Genomic DNA, 21,073 nt, shown 5'->3' on the forward strand with positions numbered 1-21,073 from the left:
ACCCGAAAATCGTCGTAAGCCGGAATGACGTTCTTGAAAACATGTCCACAGGGAAAATTTCACTAATTTGTAATTTTTCTTAGGGCCATATCTCTAAAATTATCACTAATTTACTTTTTTCATGTGCAACACTGTGTATTCACAAATTACTGTATATTTTCATTAAAATACAAGAGAGAGAGAGAGAGGAGAGAGAGAGAGAGAGAGAGAAATAACTCCTTACGGTTTCAATAGATTGAAATGAACGTCTGTAGGCAACTTTTTTCCCCCTCCCATAAATACATATATTTCTCCAGGAAGAAGAGAGAAAGGAGAGGACTGTGCAATTATGTTTGTCTGTCTATCAATTCTTTTGCTGAGAGCGAGAGAGATAAAAGGAAGAAAAATAAGAAACACCAAATGTATGACAAGTATTTGTGAGGAAGAGAGAGAGAGAGAGAGAGAGAGACGAGAGAGAGAGAGAGAGGAGGGGGGGGTGAAGAGATGAGACGGGAAGAGAGGAGAGAGAGAGAGAGAGAGAGTTGTTCCTTACGGTATTTAAAAGAGAGAAATGGAATGATTATTGTATTTAAAATACTCAGATATGAATTTTGTACTTGCAGTTAATAGTATTATTATGGAAAATATTAATGATAAACTTATTACATACATGTCCATGAAAAATGATCTCATCTCAGTAAGAGAGAGAGAGAGAGAGCAGAGAGAGAGAGACGAGAGAGAGAGAGAGGAGAGAGAGAGAGAGAGCGAGAGAACTCCTTACGGTTTCAATAGATTGAAATGAAAGTTCTGTAGGCAACTTTTTCCCCCTCCCATAAATACATATATTTCTCCAGAGAAGAGAGATAGAGAGGACTGTGCAATTATGTTTGTCTGTCTATCAATTCTTTTGCTGAGATGCGAGAGAGATAAAAAAAGGAAAAGGAAAAGAAAGAAATAGAGAAACACCAAATGTATGACAAGTATCTGTGGAGAGAGAGAGAGAGATAGAGGAGAGAGAGAGAGAGAGAGGATGAGGGAGGAGAGAGAGGATGAGAGAGAGAGAGAGAGAGAGAGAGTTGTCCTTACAGCTATTTAAAAGAGAGAAATGGAATGATTATTGTATTTCTTTAAAATACTCAGATATGAATTTGTACCTTGCAGTTAATAGTATTATTATTGGAAAATATTAATGATAAACTATTACATACATGTCCATGAAAATGATCTCATCTCAGTAAGAGAGAGAGAGAGAGAGAGAGAGAGAGAGAGAGAGAGAGAGAGAGAGAGAGAGAGAGAGAGATTACATAAACTATTAAATTAGTTGACCATTGTATGGCAATTGTTAGGCTCTGAGTGTCACTGGAGTGAATTGATACAGAAAAAGACAAAGGGAAGAATTTTTTTGTTTTTTTTTGAAATTAGTTATCATATTATTACTACTTCTATTATTATTATTATTATTATTATTATTTGAAAAATATAATAAACATGTGCATCTACCATAAAAATTCTCTCATCTCAGTAAGAAAGAGGAATTATCCTTACAAGTGAAATGGAAAGGTCATTTTCATTTCTTTAAAATACGACCATTATGAATTTTGTAATTAAAGTTTTATTATTATTATTATTAAATAACTGAAATTATCAATAAACATTTTACATACTAGTACCATAAAAATTCTTTCATCTCGGTAAAAGAGAGAGAGAGAGAGAGAGAGAGAGAGAGAGAGAGAGAGAGAGAGAGAGAGAGAGAGAGAGAGAGAGAGAGAGAGAGAGTTAACCTTAATTAAAAGTGACATGGATAGATTAGTACGTATTGTATTTCTTTAAAATACTATCACATATGAATTTTGTAATTACAGTTATTATTATTTGAAAGTATTAAAAACAATTAGTACAAGTACAATAAAAAATCTCGTCTCAGTAAATGAGAGAGAGAGAGAGAGAGAGAGAGAGAGAGAGAGAGAGAGAGAAGAGAGAGAGAGAGATGAGAGAGAGAGAGAGAGAGTGGGGGGGGGGGGGAAATTTCGGATATATCTGACAGTTTTAGTACCTGGATCTCGAGAAAAGGTTTACTGGAAGTTACTTGAAGAAGACTGGGATTTCCATCATTCTTCCATGAAATATAAGCTAAATCTACTAATCACTATGGTATTTTCTTTAATGAATTGATATTATTGCTGTATAAATTAATATTTAATAATTGAAAATAGTAAATCATTTATTTATCATACAAAAAAACATACATCTTTGTAGTAGAGAGAGAGAGAGAGAGAGAGAGAGAGGAGAGAGAGAAGAGAGAGAGAGAGAGAGAGAGAGAGAGAGAGAGAGAGAATTATTATTTTTATTATGTGATATCATTTCAACTTATTAAACTTACTAATACAGTATTAATCAAAATTAATATTTGAAAATTAGTAAATCATTTTTGTATTATAAAAATGTATTTAGTCATGAAAATAAACATCAAAATACACTAATTAGTGATTATTTCGTTGGAAAATACAAAGAGAGAGAGGAGAGAGAGGAGAGGGAGAGAGAGAGAGAGAGAGGAGAGGAGCGAGAGAGAGAGCCGGAGAGAAGAGAGAAAACTGTGCTAAACTATAAAGGATTCTTATCATAGTATGCGTTTTTTAAAAGCGTCGTAAACTCGGAGCGTTGGAAGCGTCAGCATCGTAACCTCGGAACAAGCGTTGTAACCCAGGGCGGATTTTTCAATGAATATTTAAGAAAAAGCGTCATAACCTTGGAACGTCGTAAGCCGCGGACCCATCATAACCCGGGGACCGCCTGTATATATATATATATATATATATATATATATATATATATATATATATATATATATATATATAAATATATATATATACAGTAGAGCCTCGGTTCTCGATGATAATTTGTTCCAGAAGGAGCGTCGAAATTCGATTATTTCGAGATCTGAATCAAGTTTTCCCATAAGAAACAACTGAAAATAATTATTAATCCGTTCGTGACCATCAGTTATACCCTAACCTTGCCTTTTTATACAATACATTACATGTAAATTACAACTAAATAAGTTAAAAGTTAAATAAATATCATGTTAAATATATTTATAATTTTAAATGTATAATATACAGTATAAAAGAAAACTGGCCTGCGTCCAACCGATTGTTGACCAAGCGCCATAGGCTACCTAGGTGAATAGTAAGTAGAACGTAGTGTAGTGGGTAGGCATAAAACGTGTTGCTAACATAATAAAAACATTGAAAAGCAAGTCTAATTATTACAGTAAATTAATAAACTATTAAAATTAAACCCAATTTATATTTATCAAAACTTACGAAAATTTGCCTACAGTAAGTCGGCATTTAAGGATGTAAACAAACCATAGCGTAGAAACGTTTGCATTCGATATTAATTTATGGTAAATCTTATACGAAGTCGACTGCAATACTGTATACAAAATCGCTTGAAAATTATCTTTCAGTAAATGTTATGATACTAACGATTTTGTTTCATAAATGTCCTTATAAAAAAGGTGCGTCTTTTACGGCAAATTGTCCAATATCAGGGCTGGTTTCAAGCTTATTGGACTTTGATAATTATTATGGTACTGCATGGTACATATATACATACGTATAAGTAAAAGAATCTTCTTAATTTCTATAATTACTATACCATTACGTACCAGCATCTCTTGAGTTTAATATCAAGCTAACCTCTTTTTTACGAGGACGCTTATAGTAAACCAAGCATACAGATTGCGTTCGTTACCGCGCACGCGTTACGTATGTAAACATTGACGTCTTTTTACAGTAGACATAAAAGAATCGTCTTAATTTCTATAATTATTCTATACCATAGCGGCTTCTCTGATTTAAGCTAAGGCTAACATCCTCTTTACCAGCAAGCTTAACAAAGCTTAAGATTGCGTTCGCTACCGAACGGCACACGTTACGTATGTAACAGTGGTTTCACTACCAAATCTCACACGTAAACAATGACGTATTTTTACAGTAGACATAAAAGAATCTACTTAATTTCTATAATTAATGTATACCGTAGCGGCTTCTGAGTTAAGCTAAGGCTAACCTCTTCTTTACCGGCAAGCTTAAGCAGCTTAGATTGCGTTGCTACCGAATCGAACATGTTACGTACGTATGTAACTGGTTTCACTACCAAATCTTACACATAAACATTGACGTATTACAGTATGACATAAAAGATGACCGTTAATCTAAATTTCTTAATTACTACGCACTTAAAATATGGGCCATAGCGGCTTCTCTGATTTAAGCTATGGCTAACCTCTTCTTTACCGGCAAGCTTAACAAAACTTGAAGATTGCATTCGCTACCGAACCGCACATGTAACCTACGTACATAACATTGCCTTCACTCCAAACCTAACACTTAAATACGTATTGCATTTGCTACTGAAACGCGCCCCTCAAGTGTGAGCATGATTTTAGAATAGGTCTACGCTTAAAAAAAAAATCAAGCAAGGGTGCTTAAATTTTTTTCGCTCATCACTTTCATGCAGAGGAGAGGATAGACGAAACAAGGTTTATTTTGGAGCTGGAAATGATGGAAACATTTTGAAGAAGGAAAACGCGAGATGCCATGTAAACACTTTCCATTATTTCAGAGATTAACAATAGCAAAAGGTTAGAACACAGATAGCCAGTAGTAATGTTGGGACCCATGATGAATCAAAAGGTAACTGCGTATAGAGTTGATACCACCGAAAAAGCAAACGAAATGCGCGCAAGGTGTACGAGACACGACACGTTTGAATGTTTGTAAACAATAGCTGCGTACTTTAAAAAAAACAAATGCTGAGTGGCGTCACCAGTGTTATCAACCGTTTTGCTAAATTATGCTAGTCGGTCCAAGCAAGAATTTATGCCAAATATGGTGTAATTTTGTGCCAGAATTATGCTATTAATCTATCATTATCTCATTTCTCTAATACATTTGAGCTAAAACAACGATGTAATGGAAATTTAAAACAAAACATTTATATATAGGTGAAATGATACAAAGTGACGAACAGACAATATTATAACTAATAATTGATGATCTTTACATGTTAGGAAACTCGAAATAAAACACCATTTTTCTTTAATAGATCACGTATTAGATCCACAGATGCAATCACTAGTACACTATACTTGATATGCAATCATATTATACTATTTGACAAATGTGTGAAGATCACACATACAAAATGTGAAGAAAAACAACAAATTTGACTTATTACTGCATCATTATCATGCCACTGAGAACCATTTTTCTTTAACAGGTCACATACACAATTAATAAATGCTTGAAAATGTGTGAAAATTACTTCAAATACAACATTTTGATATTTACTGAAAAATTAAAACTAAAAAAAAGGTAAACAAACAAACCAGTCTCTACTCAAAGAAGAAAAACATACGTACTTATTACTTGATCATTATCATGCCACTGAAACACCATTTTCTTTAACAGATCAACCATACAACAATGGTAATAAACTACTTGGAAAAATTGTAAGAAGGGAAAATAAACTTCAGACATATAAAAAAATTTTGATAACTACTGAAAAAAATAAAACTAACAAAAAAGGAAAAAAGTAAATTCTTTATCATGAAGAAAAAAACATTATAACACTTTTACTGATCGTGTGTGCATGCCACTGTGGGTATTTATTTATATTCACAAAAATTTTAACATTCCTTAGTTGGGTTCAAACTTAGCAATTAACTTCATTTGTTAGTGCTGCTTTTAGGGCAATTACACTATGAAGATACATTCACTATAGCGTGAATGAAATTGAGGAATTATCTGCATTATTTTTAAAAAGTTTTAGTGAAAATACATTCTAAAATTGTACTAGAACCCTAAGTGTGAAAGAAATTATGCTAAGCTCCAATTCTTGGTCAAATTATGCTAAAAAACATGAAATTATGCTACATTTGGTAGCACTGGATGACGCCAACTAGCGGCGGCTGGCGGAAACAGTTTTGTTTACAAACATCATGTGGTCGGGGGTCTGAAACTGGTTTTTTGTTTGAAAACAGATACAAAGTTTATTGGAAAGTTTAGTGGCGAAATCCGATTATGTCGAGTTCTAATACGGTCGTGAACCGGGTCTCTACTGTATAAGGGATTTTGACAAAGGAAAAATCTATTTCTGGGGGAAGACCTGTGTCACCCAGTGAAATGTTCCTTATAGCACTCATTTCCAGGTATAAATAAATGCTAAATATACCCGAGAAAAAACCCATATGGAATGCCAGAGTTACTACCTCCGGCTCGCTCACCCTCATAGGGTGTCGGTAAGAGAGCTGCAGGTAATTAATACCTCTGGTCGGTGCTCATCTTGACCTGTAGTGGCGTGATCGAATAGCCGTAGGGTGCCTCTACTTCAAGTGGGAGCTTTGTAGTGAAGGAAAAGTCTGATGGCTTGCAAAGCTTAAAAACAGAAACCCTTGCCCTGGGTGCAGTACCACAAAAAACAATAACAAGACAATGCTGTCACCTACACTGCAATATAAAACCACCACCCATCTACTAAAAATTGGTGGGCACTCCAAGTACAAAGTAACCTCTGGTTTCCCAGTGACTCAACACCCTACATCAAAGTGAAGAGATCGACGATAAAAGGAATGTTCCTATGTTTCTTCCCCCAATACCATGCTAGCCATCAATAAAGCTCCCAGGGTACTGCAGTTTTCAAACACTTTCTATCTCTCTTAGATAGTGTGACACAAACATAGTCTTACACTTCCAGTCAATTGACTGTAAAATAGAGTGACATATTATGCAGAAAAGCAAACGAGATAATGACTGCTCTAATGTTGTGTGCTTTCACCTTAAAGGTAGGCAGGATGTCCTCTTGGATCCAAGAATGTTCCTCAGTAATAAAATCCCTTACAAAGAATGACAATCTACACTCGATGTGCTCCATGAACAAACTGGACTCTTTAGCTGGTTTGTACCTATGCTTCCCCGAAAGTGGGCAGGGTCGGTTACCTACTCCAAAACAATAGAGAGCTACCATGATTTTTTAAATTAAGCTGCCATGAAAAGTTAAGGACTTATAGCATAGTAGTTACTTGGTAAGCTACTTATATAAAAATTTGGATATGCATCTTATAACACGATTTTGTATTGTTCAGTTCTAATACGTATTTTGTATCTGTTTGTAATTTCAATTCATCCTGAGTATTACATATTTTAATAGTAAAATAGTAACATCAATTCATTAAAAACTATAAAGCTGAAAAATAACGACCATTAATAAAAAAAACTGCCACTGAAGTCTGCAATTATTTTGAACATATTACCTTTCTGAACAGGAATTTCATCTTTAGCGTTAGGAATCTGCAGCAATAACCTTGGAAGGTCATCTTCTGGATGGTAGACCTCAATCACATCCCCCTCTTTCACATCGGGGCCAAGATCTTTCAAATTGACTAACACATCTTCCTCTACAAAAAGAAATCAGCTATCAATACATTAATAATATCATTTTTTGCATATATTTTATCAATAAAAAATTATATTTTTTAAAATAATAAAAAAAAGTTTTGTACATACTTACCCAGTAATTATATAGCTAAGAGCTTACTACCTACGACAGCCTAACAATTGGAAATCTACAGTAGCGTTAGTTTAGGTTACGGTGTAGCTGAAATGCCTCCTGGCAGGGAGCTTCAATTTGTTTTGTGCTCTAAATGTCCATGCGAGGGAGGGGAGGCAGGTATGCTCCAGTCTTATAATTACTGGGTAAGTACTATATACAAAACCTTATTTTATTATAAAAAATATCACTTTTGTATGTGGAGCTTACCCAGTAATTATATACTAGCTGATTCCACATTTAAAGGAGGTGGGAATCGTGGACAAATTCTATCTCAATACATTGTGTATAATGTAATGAAATTGAAATAAAAGTTTGCCAGTATAAAATAATATGCTTGTTGTTTCCTTACCTGGCAGGTGAGCACTGCTTATAAATTCTGCCCCTGGTTGGTGTTCCACTTGACCCATAGAGGACAAGGCTGTTTAGCCCAAAGTCGCCTCTACATGAGTGGGGGCTTTGGAGCAAGTATGTACAACCGTGGCTCGCAAAGCTACAAAAGGTGCCCTTGGCCTAGGCGAAGACCAGAATAAAAAAACATGGCACCACCATAACCATAAAAAACTGTCACAACCCAACCACTAAAAAGGGACTGGTGGGCACTCTAGCCACAAATGTGCCACCAGGCTTCCCAACACACACAATACCTTAATCAAGGCAAAAACGAGCAAAGGGAAGTCAGATTCCCTATGCCTCCTCTCCCAACACCATACCACCCACAGATATCAGTCCTAATATATTGCAATTCTCAAAGACAGTTTCCACATCCTTTAGGTAGTGTGAAGCCAATACTGACCTACACTTCCAGAACGTTGCTTGCACAACTTTAGTAAATAGCATATTGTCAGAAGGCAAGGGAAGTTGCGACAAGTCTCACTTCATGAACATTGACTTTTATAGCAGCCAATTTGTCATCTTGGATTTCTGCATGTGCTTCTAAAACCAAACTTCTTAGAAAAAAAAGAGAAGGCATTTTTGGAGAGCGGACGAGACGGATTCCTGACCAAGCACCAAAGGAGATCCAAAGAGCCCCTAACCTTTTCTGTTCTTTGAAGGTAACATCACAAGGCCCTGACTGGACATACCAACCTTTCCTTTTCCTCAGGCCTGAGAATATCCATCAAATTCTTGATGGTGAATGGGCGCAGCCATGGGTTAGATGGGTCTTCATTCTTTACCAGGAATCCCAAAGAGAAGCAAAATACTGCATCCCCGTGAAAATCCGATCCTTTTATCTATACCTCGAATTTTGCTAACACGCTTTGCTGTCGTCAAAACCACTAAGATAGTTTTCTTCATTAGGTCCCTGAGAGAAGCAGAACAAAGAGATTTGAAAGGCAGTCCCGAAATCCATTTCAATACCACAACTAAATTCCAAGAAATGAAATCAAAACAAACTTGTTTTGTGACATCAGAAAGACTTAATAAGGTAACTTAAATCTTGATTTGATGACAAATCTAGTTCTCTATGCTTAAAAACTGAACTAAGCATAGATTTATGGCCCTTGATCGTAGACGTCGATAACTTCCTGGACTTCCTCAAGCAAAGAAGGAAGTCAGCTATTTGACTTACAGTTGTTTCAGAAGAGGACACCTTGTGTCAGTTACACCACTCTGAAGGTAGACCACTTAGATTGGTATAAATTATTGGACGAAGGTCGTCTGCATTGGGCGATAGCCTTTGCAACTTCTTTACAAAATCCTTTCGATCTAACGAGGCGCTTGATAGTCTGTACCCTGTCAGAGTCAAAAGCAGATAACCCTAGATTGTACTAATAAAAATGTGGTTGTCTGAGAAGACAGTTTTGTAAGAAACCACTCTTTCCCTGTCCAAAAGGGGGCCACTAGAGTCATTGTTACGTTGTGGAGAGGTTAACTTGTTTATGACCTCCCTGATCATACTGAAGGGAAGGTAGGCGTAGACATCCCAACCAGTCGAATCTTGGAACATCGCATCCATCCTCCAAGCAAGAGGGTCCGGGATTGGAGAACAGAATCTTGGAAGTCTGTGGTTTTTTGAAGTTGCAAAGAGGTCTACAGATGGTCAAACCCATAGTCTCCAAAGGTCCTCCCACACTAGTTGATCCAAAGTCCACTCTGTCGGAAGGACCTGATTCTGGCAACTTAGGTTGTCCACTAGGGCATTCATCCTCCCTTGGATGAAGCAAGTCAGCAACGACACCTGATTCCTTTCTGCTCGAAGGAGAAATTCTTGAGTCATTTGAAAAAGGGAAAAGGAATGTGTTCCCCCTTGTTTCCTGACATATGACAGAGCTGTTGAATTGTCAAAGTGGATTATTACTGGTTTCCCTCAAATTAGGGAGGAAAAGGTCCGTAGTCATAGAAAAATGATATTGTTATGATACAATAAAGTTTGTTCATACTTACCTGGCAGATATATATATAGCTGTATTTTCTGAAGTCCGACAGAATTTAAAAAACTTCCGACACACGCAGTGGTCGGCCAGGTGGTTAGTACCCATTCCCGCCGCTGGGAGGCGGGTATCAGGAACCATTCCCATTTTCTATTCATAATTTTTATTTCCACTGTCCCCTGAGGGGAGGTGGGTGGGTACTTGATTATATATATCTGCCAGGTAAGTATGAACAAACTTTATTGTATCATAACAATATCATTTTGTTCATGAAACTTACCTGTCAGATATATATATAGCTGAATCCCACCGTTGGAGGTGGGAAGGGACAGATTAGAAGGATTTTGGGAAACAAATGCATGCAGATGATTTACATCTTGGTTCCACCTGTTAGCATAGCTGACTTCGTGATTACTGTCACCAAGTCTGCTTCTGCTTTACTAGAGTTGCCAGCGAGGTAGAGACCTATAAAGCTGGTGCACTCCAGATGATCTGTCACGGGGGCTGACCACAATGTGACTAAACCATATTGACCATACCATGAGGGCTAAGAAGTAAAATATATATATATATAAATATATATCACCACCTGACCAAATCCTAGCAAGTTAAGGTGTGTTAACTAAGGCTTAAGAGTTAAGAAGTCGCCGTTGTCGGCGACTCAACAACTAAATTAAGAGCTCTTCCTAACCATTTTCTACAGGATAGGATGAGTGGTACTTCTTGCCCCCAAGATTGTGTCTGCAGACACGTTATGGCCCTAGCGAGCAGCAGATCTCATATGCCATCTTCACATCTCGCAGGGAGTGTGAAGTGAACACAGAGTTGCTTCGCTAAAAACATGGTACTCAGGATGTTGCCGAGTGCCATGCTCTGTTGAAATGCTTCCGAGGCCGCGCCCTCACCTCGTGAGCATTTAGATAAAAAGATTTCAAATCTTTGTGCAAACACAATGAAGGAGCATTTTTGAAAGAACTCCTTAACACTAAAGCCAGGGTGTTCTTCGATATGGGCAAGTCTGGTCTTTTCGGAACACTGCAGATTGGCCGAATGACTTCGACTTTCTTGAGTTTTATGTAGATAAAACTTGAGAGACCTGACAGGGCACAGGACTCTCTCTGGCTCCTGCCCACTAACTTGTGCCATCCTTGCTTCCAAGCTCCTGGCCCAAGGACAAAACGGGTTTCCATTCTTAGGCCACAACGAAAGGCTTAGAGAGCACACCGCCTTGTGTTCTCTAAAGCCAAAACTTGTGACGATGGCTTAAAATCTCACTAACCCTCTTTGTCGTATCTAGGGTGGTTAGAAGAAGGCCTTCCTGATACATGCAAGAAGTTAACAGGTAGGAGAGGTTCGAATGCTTTGACATCAAGAACTTCAGACTACGTCTAAGTTCCATATTGAAGCTTCGATCTGGACATGCACAGTCAGTCCGTCTGTACTAAAGTCAGGTGACCGACCAGTTGACCAGTCAGACGAATCAAGGACAGCAAGGCTGTACCCTGAAGACCATAAGGCACTATTCTTCGCTGAAGGATGAGTGTCTGGACTGCCTGGGCGATTCAATCTAAGCAAACCTTGGGGGGTGTATCAACGCAACCCAACGTCGTCAGCGAAATCAACTCCTGACTCGAGCTTCTGGTGCCAGGAGAAAGGAGCAAGGAGCAAAAAGGCGATTCAGTCCCGAAGGAAGAATGCCTGACAGTCCAACCTGGTCTCATGTTACACGATCATCGGGGGTGTATAAACGCAACCGACTTCGTCAACAAGAAACTCAGGGCTACTATATGTCGCCTGATCTCGCACGAGTGTCTGACTCCGAGAAAACAGGTGAGACAAAAAGTAGATGGTGAGCGAGTTTCGAGATTCCACAGAAACTCAAAGATCGTGAAGGGCTTTGTTGTTTGACAGACGCAAATCTCCTGAGCCCAAAAGCCGTCAACAACATATTTGCGTATTCTTTAATAGTTGTGACTGCCAGCTTATCCCATTCTTCAGACGGAAATGGAAGACGGTAATCTTATTCCTGTCAACATCTCGATAGTCTGAACGTTGTCAGACTCAGAGCGGAGAGGTTATAAGGTACCTTTCGAGTTAGAGTATACCGACTCTCTCGGAAAAGGTCCTTGGAAAGTGAACTAGGAAGGATGTGACCTCTGTGAATCCAGGATCCTGAAGGCCAGCATGGGGCGATCAGCGTCATTGTCGCCCCCTGTGACGTCATAAATCCTCTTATTACATGTTCCTAAGCGATTGAAAAAGGGGAAAAGACTAAACATCCATCCCCGTTTAATATCATAGGATGGCGTTTAATGGTACCGATCCCGGATCGAGCAGAGAAGAAGAAGCCTCTTCGTCCTCAACATATCGAAGAGAAGAATGAAAGGGCGTCCCTAAAGTCTCCACAACTCTCAACTTACTTCTAAAGAAAGATTCCACTCGGAAGTCAAAAGTTGCTGCCGTCGATCGAGACGATTCGTACGGACTTTTGCAATCCTGTAACGAACCTCTAGAGGATCGTTACATTCTACGCCTGTTGTTATAATAGGCTCTTTCTCGTAAACTCGAGCAGGGACCGAGAGAAGATACTTCTTAAGATATGAGAGAGCTGTGGAATATCAGAGTTGATCTGGACCACTGGTTCCAAAAACTCGTTTCGAGGACTGGAGGGACGACCGAATTGCATTTACTTCTTTCAGATTAAGATCCAGGACATCTGAAACCCTATCCAGATGTCCGGCACCTTCTTTCTATCATGACGCACTGAGAGATGTTCAGAATCATTCCTAGATCTTGAATAATATTTCAGTTTCCCAGTAGGAAAAAACTGTGGTCTGAATTGCAGTCTATTCGGGGAAACAAACTTCTTCAGGAAGGAAATGGTCCCCAGCAAGCTCATCCATTCCCTCCCCGAGTATGCTTACTTCCCTAATAAGGCTGCGCTTTGCCTAAGCAGGAGAGCATATAAAAGTGCAATGTTGCGGTAGACTCGTAGTTCTATACCGTGCGGTAACGAGCACCGAAAGGATTAAGAGATAACTCTGTTGAACATAGTAAGGCAAAACGAATGCAACGTTTATTCATTCACGTAAGAAATCCCCTCAATCTTAGGCTAAAGTCCGTGATTGTAGGACAGAGATACAGTTAGTCAGTCAATCCCGCAGGAGAGACGTAACCGCCAGCACAGAGATACGGTTAGTCAGTCAATCCCGCAGGAGAGAGAGACGTAACCTACCACGCATGACTGCGCACGAGCTGCTACTGGGCCTGGTTCGGTTGGACTGGACAGCAGCAGCCAGCAGCTTACGAACGTCGTCTCTTAACTTTATGTCTGGGTTGCCAGCTACCCTATTCTACGAAGAAATAGGTCTGTTATTTTTTGAGCAGAAAGAGACTCTCAAGCTGGTATATTTAAGCGAAACAGAAAACGCTAAATATATAGATGCGTTTGTGTCGTCAGAACACTACCATACAACGGTAAAAGATAAATCGGAAACTCCTGGAAGGCTGCAGGGAGTAATGATTAAATGTCCTTAAAATAATAGACAGTAGACCTCTCGGTTGCCATCCGAAGAGGTAACTACAGCAAGCGTATATGACTTGAACCAACTAGTAGTAAAATAACGCAAGGCAAAATATTTTATTATATCACAATAAAGTTTGTTCATACTTACCTGAATTCGGAAATACAGCTACATACATATCTGACAGGCAAGTTTCATGAACAAAACTTAGAGAATCGAAGCAGACAGCTCAAGCTTCTTATGTTATTGGACATAAGCGTTCATTGACGTAGTCTACAAGTCTATTTCTTGTACGAGTCTGCGAATGACGAATGAGAGCTCTTCCGAATCTTGTCAATAAGAGCTTAATCGCTTACGCAATATCAAGTTAATGAGATGTTTGTCAATGAGAACTAACCCATTTACAGGACAAAGAGATATTTTGTCAATGAGGGGATACCCACTTACTTGACAAACGATAGTATATTGTCAATGGGGTTAAGTCACTGAATTGACAAAACGTAATCCAGGAAGTCGAGCATTTTATTTTCCGATTCCCGTCTCAAACGAGGAAGGGGCAAGAATCCTGTTAAGAGACAGGGCTTACGGCCGGTAGAACGACGATGTTCAATTCGGCAGCGTAGTCCCGACTAGAAACTAACAAAATCTATCATCTGAAAAACCCTTTCAGATGGGCTAAAAAGCTTGCAAAATTATCCTGGGAAGAGGAAGAAACTCTCCAACCAGCTTCCTCTCCCGTATCACAACTAATGCCTGCTAAAGCTTAAAATTTATTGGCGTATTGCAAGGAAGTCCTGTCTTGCGCTTCCTGAAGAGCGTCCTTTTGATGAGTGCCTTTGCAAGAATCCTACTGAACGTCGCCGAGACGTCGAGCCTTTACATAACCCGTAACTGCCTTATCGCAAAGTCTTGACTGCGGTAGAGAAAACGAGATCTTCCCTTGAGCTTTCCTTAACTCCATCCACCTTTGCGAAAAGCAAATAATATTGACAGAGACCTCTTGATTGCACGAAACCCGAGGTCTTGCTGGTTTCAAAGACGAAGTTGTCTGTTCACTTTAAGCTTCCTCCGAAACACTGCTTACTTCACATTCTTGAGGCTCAAATCTTAAACAAGAGCTTGAAGAGTTCAACAGAAACGTTCAGCCAGGAGACAAACCTGGTGTGCGCTGGCGCGCGCTCGGCGTCCATTTGCGAGGACGCTCGGCGTCCTGGCGCGCGCTCGGCGTCCACTGGCGAGGACGCTCGGCGTCCACTGGCGCGCGCCTGGCGTCCATCCGAGCGTCAAAAGAAGCGTGCAGAAAAGCGTCATGCTCCTGACAGGCGTCAAAACAAGCGAGAGAAACTGCCTTCTTTTTCATATTTCTCGGTGGAAAGACGTACACGTGAATGCAGGCGACGTTCGCCTTCTTACTTCTCACTGAAATGCATAAGAGAGAGAGAGGGGAACGTGAAGCGTCCCTCTTCTATAAAGCTTCTATTTGAGGGCGCGAGTCCTTCCGAGAGCTCCAACCCCTGCACGGGGAGGACGCCTCGGAGGACGAGAAGCAATCCTTCGAGATTCGTGCACGTGCACGATCTTCCGCAGCCTGGGAAGCGTCAACAGGTCCTACCGAAGGGACGCCAGATCGATGTGGGTTCCCCGTAACCCTCCTTCGGCCTTCGACATGCCCTCTCACTGGTCCTGGGAGTCCGACAGAGGTCCAGGCCTAGAGGCGTTATGGGGCGGATCTGACGTTCCCTCCTGACGAGAGAGAGAGGACGTGAAGCGTCCTCTTCTCTAAAGCTTCTTAGAGGGCGCGAGTTCCTTCCGAGAGCTCCAACCCTTGCCCGCGCAGGGGGAGGACGCCTCGGAGGACGAGAAGCAATCCTTCAGGATTCGTGCACGTGAACGAACGTTGGCATTCTGGGGATTTTCATCAGAAACTGCCGAAGGCACGCCAGATCGGTGGGGGTTCCTCGTAACCCTCCTTCGGCTTTCGACATGCCCTCTCCCTGTGGTCCCTGGAGTCCGACAGAGGTCTAGACCTAGAGGCATTATAAGGCCGATCTGACGCACCTCCACTTAACAACAAGGGGCACTGTCCACTTCACTTAGCCCAATTCACTATTGCTCTCTAAAGCAAGCACTTTCGATTCTAAGTTACGAATCGAAAGAGTATAAGAGAAAGGGCAATAACCTCTACAGACACTGTTTTAGGGCCCGAAGGCAACATTACAGGTTAGGAGTAACAATAACAGAAGTAGCACTCTTCACAACAATGAAGGAGAGCGATCACCTCTCGCAGACATATTCATAACCCGGAGGCCATACTATAGGGGTTAGGCAAAAAATAAAGTCTACAGGAAGGTTAGCAGGTTCACTACCCTGACTTTTTGTTTACTGATTAATTGCGTACATACGAATCATACTTTTTCCTTACGGAATTAGACATGTTTACTGATTAATTGCGTACATACGAATCATACGTCTTCCTTACGGAATAGACAAAGTCTCACCCACTCCTTACATGACAAATCTCAACAAAGAAGCAAGACCCATACCCCTCGTGCATACCAAGTGCGGATCTACCCGAAACTTTCGGTAGCCACACCCTTAGCTTTGCAGACAACACCCTCTGAAACTAGCCTCAACTAGATTCAGATATCTTATGCAAAAATGAATCAAATTCAAATCAATTTAAGATAGCGTATGCCTAGCCACAAATCCAAGTAAATAATTAAAAGACAATTAGGATACTTAGCGGCAATGAAGTTTCCAAATTCCTAAGCCGGAGGTACTGAAAACAGGTGTTTTCAGCACCGGCGACAGAAAAATTATGAATAGAAAATGGGAATGGTTCCTGATACCCGCCTCCCAGCGGCGGGAATGGGTACTAACCACCTGGCCGACCACTGCGTGTGTCGGAAGTTTTTTAAATTCTGTCGGACTTCAGAAAATACAGCTATATATATATCTGACAGGTAAGTTTCATGAACAAAATTGCCTTTACATTTATGTGGGAACTTCTGAACTCTTCTGACAATCTGACACCTCACCGTTCCCCAGATGAGCTCCCCAACCCAGGTTTGAGGCATCGGAATACAAGTCCAGGTCTCGGCTCAATGGGAGGAGAGACTTCCTTTCTTGAAGTCTTTCTTCTGACGACTACCACTGAATGTCTTGTTTGGTTTCTAATGTTATCGGGAACACAAATGAATCCTTTGAAGTTTTCTTGCTCCAATTTGATTTTAGAAAGAATTGCAGTGGTCTCCTGTGGAGGCCACCAGCTTCACAAACGTTTTGACAAAGCTCATCCATTGAGCCGCCAAGCATTCCTGAAGGGACAGGAACCGTCTGACACAAAGGAGACAAGAATTTATTCTTTGGGGTTTGGGGAAAGAAAAGCCTGAAAACTTAGAGTCCAGAATCATTCCCAAATATAAAATCCACTGAGTGGGAATGATCTGAGACTTCTCGGTGTTCATCAAAATACAGGCAGTCCCCGATTATTGAAGGACTCGGTTCATGGCGATCCGGTTTTATGGGGCTTGTCTAGTACCATAAAATCAGCGATTTATGATGCCATAATGCATCAAGTTCTGGATATCAGCGCCATAAGGTGCCAATAATAAGTTATGGCACTATATAACATACCTAAAGGTGGTGTCATTAACCGGTTATCGGTGACATAAGCGCCATAAATCACCAAGTTTCGGTTAATGGCAGTTTTTGCTTATTAGCACCCTGCTGACAATGGAACCCCCACCAATAACCAGGGACTGCCTGGAGAGTTTTCGACAGGTCCTCCACACATTTGTCCTTTGACTGAGCTCTAAGCAGCCAGTTGTCCAAATAAATCGAGATGTTTATTCCCAACAGATGAAGCCACTTTGCCAGTGGAGCCAGTATGCAAGTAATGACCAGCAGCGCTGTCGACAGGCCAAACCATAACGCCCAAAATTGGAGAACCTTTCCTTGAAAAACAAAGCAGAGAAACTCTCTGGAATCTGACTGTTCTTAGAAAGGCACTAAAACCATGCTAGAAATCCAAAAGTTTGGGGACAGACACTCCTTGTTATTCAGTCTCAAAATGTCCAAGAATGACCACCTATTTCCAACTGCTTATGGAGCTAGGAAAGACAGGTAAAATCCCAGTGAATTACCACCTGGTCCATTCATTCTCTCTGATACAACCTCCTACTAAAGAGAGACTTCTGCTGAAGTCGACAAAGCAGATTAAACCAGTGGAGGACAACCAAACAAGAATCATAATTCCCCTTCACCATCTCCACCATGTTAAGTACTGGTCCTAAGTCTCTCTAAGCATGCCAGAAGGTTGCAACTGTCCATCTACCAGAACTTGAGGTGTGCACTTATTCCCAAAAGGTATATAATAAGACTGTACCAATAGATACTCCCTTATTGCCTTAACCTGAGCTGCATGAGCAGACAAGAGCAAGTGTTCTTAATTCTAGCAAACCGAGTTAGTATAAGCATCAGGACATTAGCTTGCAGCATTAAAAATTAGTTAACCCTCTTCCTCACTAAACTCCCGCTGGCACCAAAACCTTAAAGCTGGCTTCACACACTTGCTAGGTTGGTGCCTCCACTTCTCTAAGCTGACTCAGATAAGAGACAATAATCTGAGTAAAAGGTAACAACTCAACAAGCTAAACCACAACTCCATCAGCATGTCCAAAGCACCAGTCAGTCTCTAGTTTGTCTCCCATAGGAAAGAGAAAGAACCTGAACCTCCTACTGAAGACAGTTTAAGTGCCAATAAGTGCTTGACTCACAAGAGGTGGATCCCGGCTCTCCGTGACTTCATTAGACACAAGAAGACAAGCCACAGCAAACCTAATGGGAGCTGTGTGTCTGAGTATGAGAACTAAAGGGAACTTTGTGCGTCCGAGTATGAGAAAAGTTACGAAACGCACTTTTATTGAAGGAGAAAGCTTAGGTTCTCTTCTCCAAATACCTAAAGGATACTGAAATATGCTAAGACAAGCGAAACACTCTCTATGTGGCCTCTTTCCTCAACTAAGTGAGGATACGGTGAAGCATAACGTTGCAACAAACGCCAACCAGACCGAAGGAGTTTCTCCAAATCAACTCTTCTTCAGCCAGAGGGCAACAGGAGGAGATAGCTCCTGACAAGAGGTAAACAAAAGAGCCTACAGGATTGCTCTTTCTTAGCAACAACTATCGACAAGAAGTGACACTTGTTGACAGGAGGTGCCAGAACCTGAGTATTGTATCGCATCCATGACTCGATGAAAGTGAGGCAGTCATAAACGACTCATGGGGTCAGTCACTCAGCTACGTCCACAAGTCAGCTGAAGGAAAGAAAATGGGAAAGATTGAGAGGCAGGACATAAGACTTAAAACGGCTCTAGCGCATCATCCAAAAGCAAATCAACATACTTGGTTATGACTGATCTAGATCACCAAATACAAAGTCCAAGGTGCAGGGATCTTGAAGGACTCAAACCTGTCCATAGATGCTGAATGATTTGGAGTTCATTACGACAATCGAGATGAGTCGAGACATGATACCTACCTCTAGAAGGGTGATGTTGAAGATGATCCATGCAAATCATCTATCCTCTTTTGCCAATAGTACCAGATAGATGAGATGCAGTCTTGAAAAACAAAACTCTGCCTGATAATTCTCGCTAGGGAGTGTGAGCCCTTAACGAGTCAATTGCCTTCTAGAGACCTGAGGTCCCTTTGATGGCAAGACAGAGAGAAGTTTCTCATCAGTAGTTGAATTTCAAATGAGGAGAAACAATACTAGGTACTTATATGAAAGTCTAGGGTGAATGTGGACCTGTCTTTCACAATTGAATTGGAATGAAGTTAACTCTCTTGATTCTAAATAGAGAAAAGTTCGTTCAATGACACCAACCTGTGGAGATGGTTGCAATCCCTGGAATGATACAAAGGACTGAAAGAGAATTCCAGCTATTTCATTGCTGTTTGGTGAGAAAGCCTGGCTTGCAATGAATGCTGGAAGTCTTTAGCCATGTAAACAAAGGGATTGTACTGCCTGACAAAATGCTTCTAGTCACTGTGAAGGTTGGATCAGGGAGGAATTCCTCTCTTTATCCCACAAGCAGAGTTATCAAGACAGGCGGAGTCTTCCAACATTCATTCTAATTTAGGATGAACAGCGATTACCGTATATTTCGGCGTATAAGTCGACCCTTCAGGCCCAAAAAATCATGCCAAAATTAGGGGGTCGACTTATCTAACGGTAACAAAAAGTGAATCTTTATTATTTTGGCATATTGGTACAGGAATCCAGGCTTTACAGTTGGCTAATAACAATGATAGCCTTGTTGAGGTAACTATGTATGCAAATACCAGTATTAAAAGCATTTCACACTGTAATACGACAATAATAATACATTAGAACATCCATTACTTTAAATAAAATGAAAAAAAATCAAAGTAACTTGAAGAAACCCCAATCGTACAGCAAGTGCAAACATTGCGTAGCCATTTGTAGTACAGTAATTGAGAAGGATGCGTTCACTCTGACAGTTTTGTATTTACCTGGGTATTGTTAAAAAACTTGGAATGAAATCTTTATTTATCACTTTAAATAAAATAAGAAAATTTGTATTTCCTTCAAAATTACTTGAGTCATCGTCACTTGAACTAAACAATTCATCAAACAAATAATAATTCACGGTTTCATCATAGGGATCCCAGTTTGAATCTGGTGAATCAACTGCAGGTTCGTTTTCCCTCAAATGAGCCTGTTTATGCCATAGAAGAACCAATGGTCAAGGAATATTCCAACATAATAATAAAATACCGGCACGTCGTTTTAACAACCCAATCAAAACATTAACTTGAGTGGCAGTTTGTACATACATATATACGTAGGCTGTTATGCAGCGTTAGTTAGCGCTTTGTTTGTTTACATTACACTCAAGTATCGTATCTTTCGTTTCGTCATTTCTTATCATATTTGCCGGTATTCATCTTTTATATATTACACAGATTTGTTAATATACCGAGTATATTACCTGTATTTCTTATGGTAAGTAGAGCAACATATGTACCGTAATAACATTCAGGTTATTTTATATGATACGTTTTACCCTGCTGCTTATTTTGAGCGTACGGTTGGCCTCACATTTTATAGGTCGACTAATATACCCGATATTAGTTAAAATCATAAAAATGTACTCAGAATTGGGGGGTCGACTTATACGCTGAAATATACGGTAAGTGAATACTATAAATTAAAAATAAAGACAAAACTGTTGCATTTGTCTGAAAAATCATTCTGAATCATCGCAGTGGCCATTGGTCAGTTGCGATGGAGCAGAAGGCTTACAGACTTCTGTTGTAATGTGAGGCAAACAGAAAGATGATAATGAGTCTAATGAGACTTATCTGTCTGATGATTCTCACAAAGGTGTAAGCAGAGCATGAGACAGGAGCCATAAGCAACAATCCAAAGCCACTCAGACACTTTACATCTGTGATGGCCAGACAGAGAGTTTCAAATTAGCAGGTAACCCTCAACAGAGGAGACAACACAAAGACGAACAATATTTCTTGCGAGAGCACTACTCTGCCCAC

At 40.1% G+C, this 21,073-nt stretch overlaps 1 protein-coding gene across 1 annotated transcript in view; it reads right to left on the minus strand.

Moving 5' to 3' along the window:
• Positions 1-21,073, minus strand: part of LOC135196150 (GATOR complex protein Iml1-like) — a gene marked incomplete in the record, with an annotated part of 480,334 nt that overhangs the window by 426,935 nt on the left and 32,326 nt on the right. The window contains 1 exon segment of the mRNA XM_064222704.1: positions 7,298-7,441. Within this exon segment, the coding sequence (XP_064078774.1) occupies positions 7,298-7,441 (144 nt within the window).

Source organism: Macrobrachium nipponense, chromosome 17 (genome assembly GCF_015104395.2).
Source record: "Macrobrachium nipponense isolate FS-2020 chromosome 17, ASM1510439v2, whole genome shotgun sequence".
Taxonomy (NCBI): Eukaryota; Metazoa; Arthropoda; class Malacostraca; order Decapoda; family Palaemonidae; genus Macrobrachium; species Macrobrachium nipponense.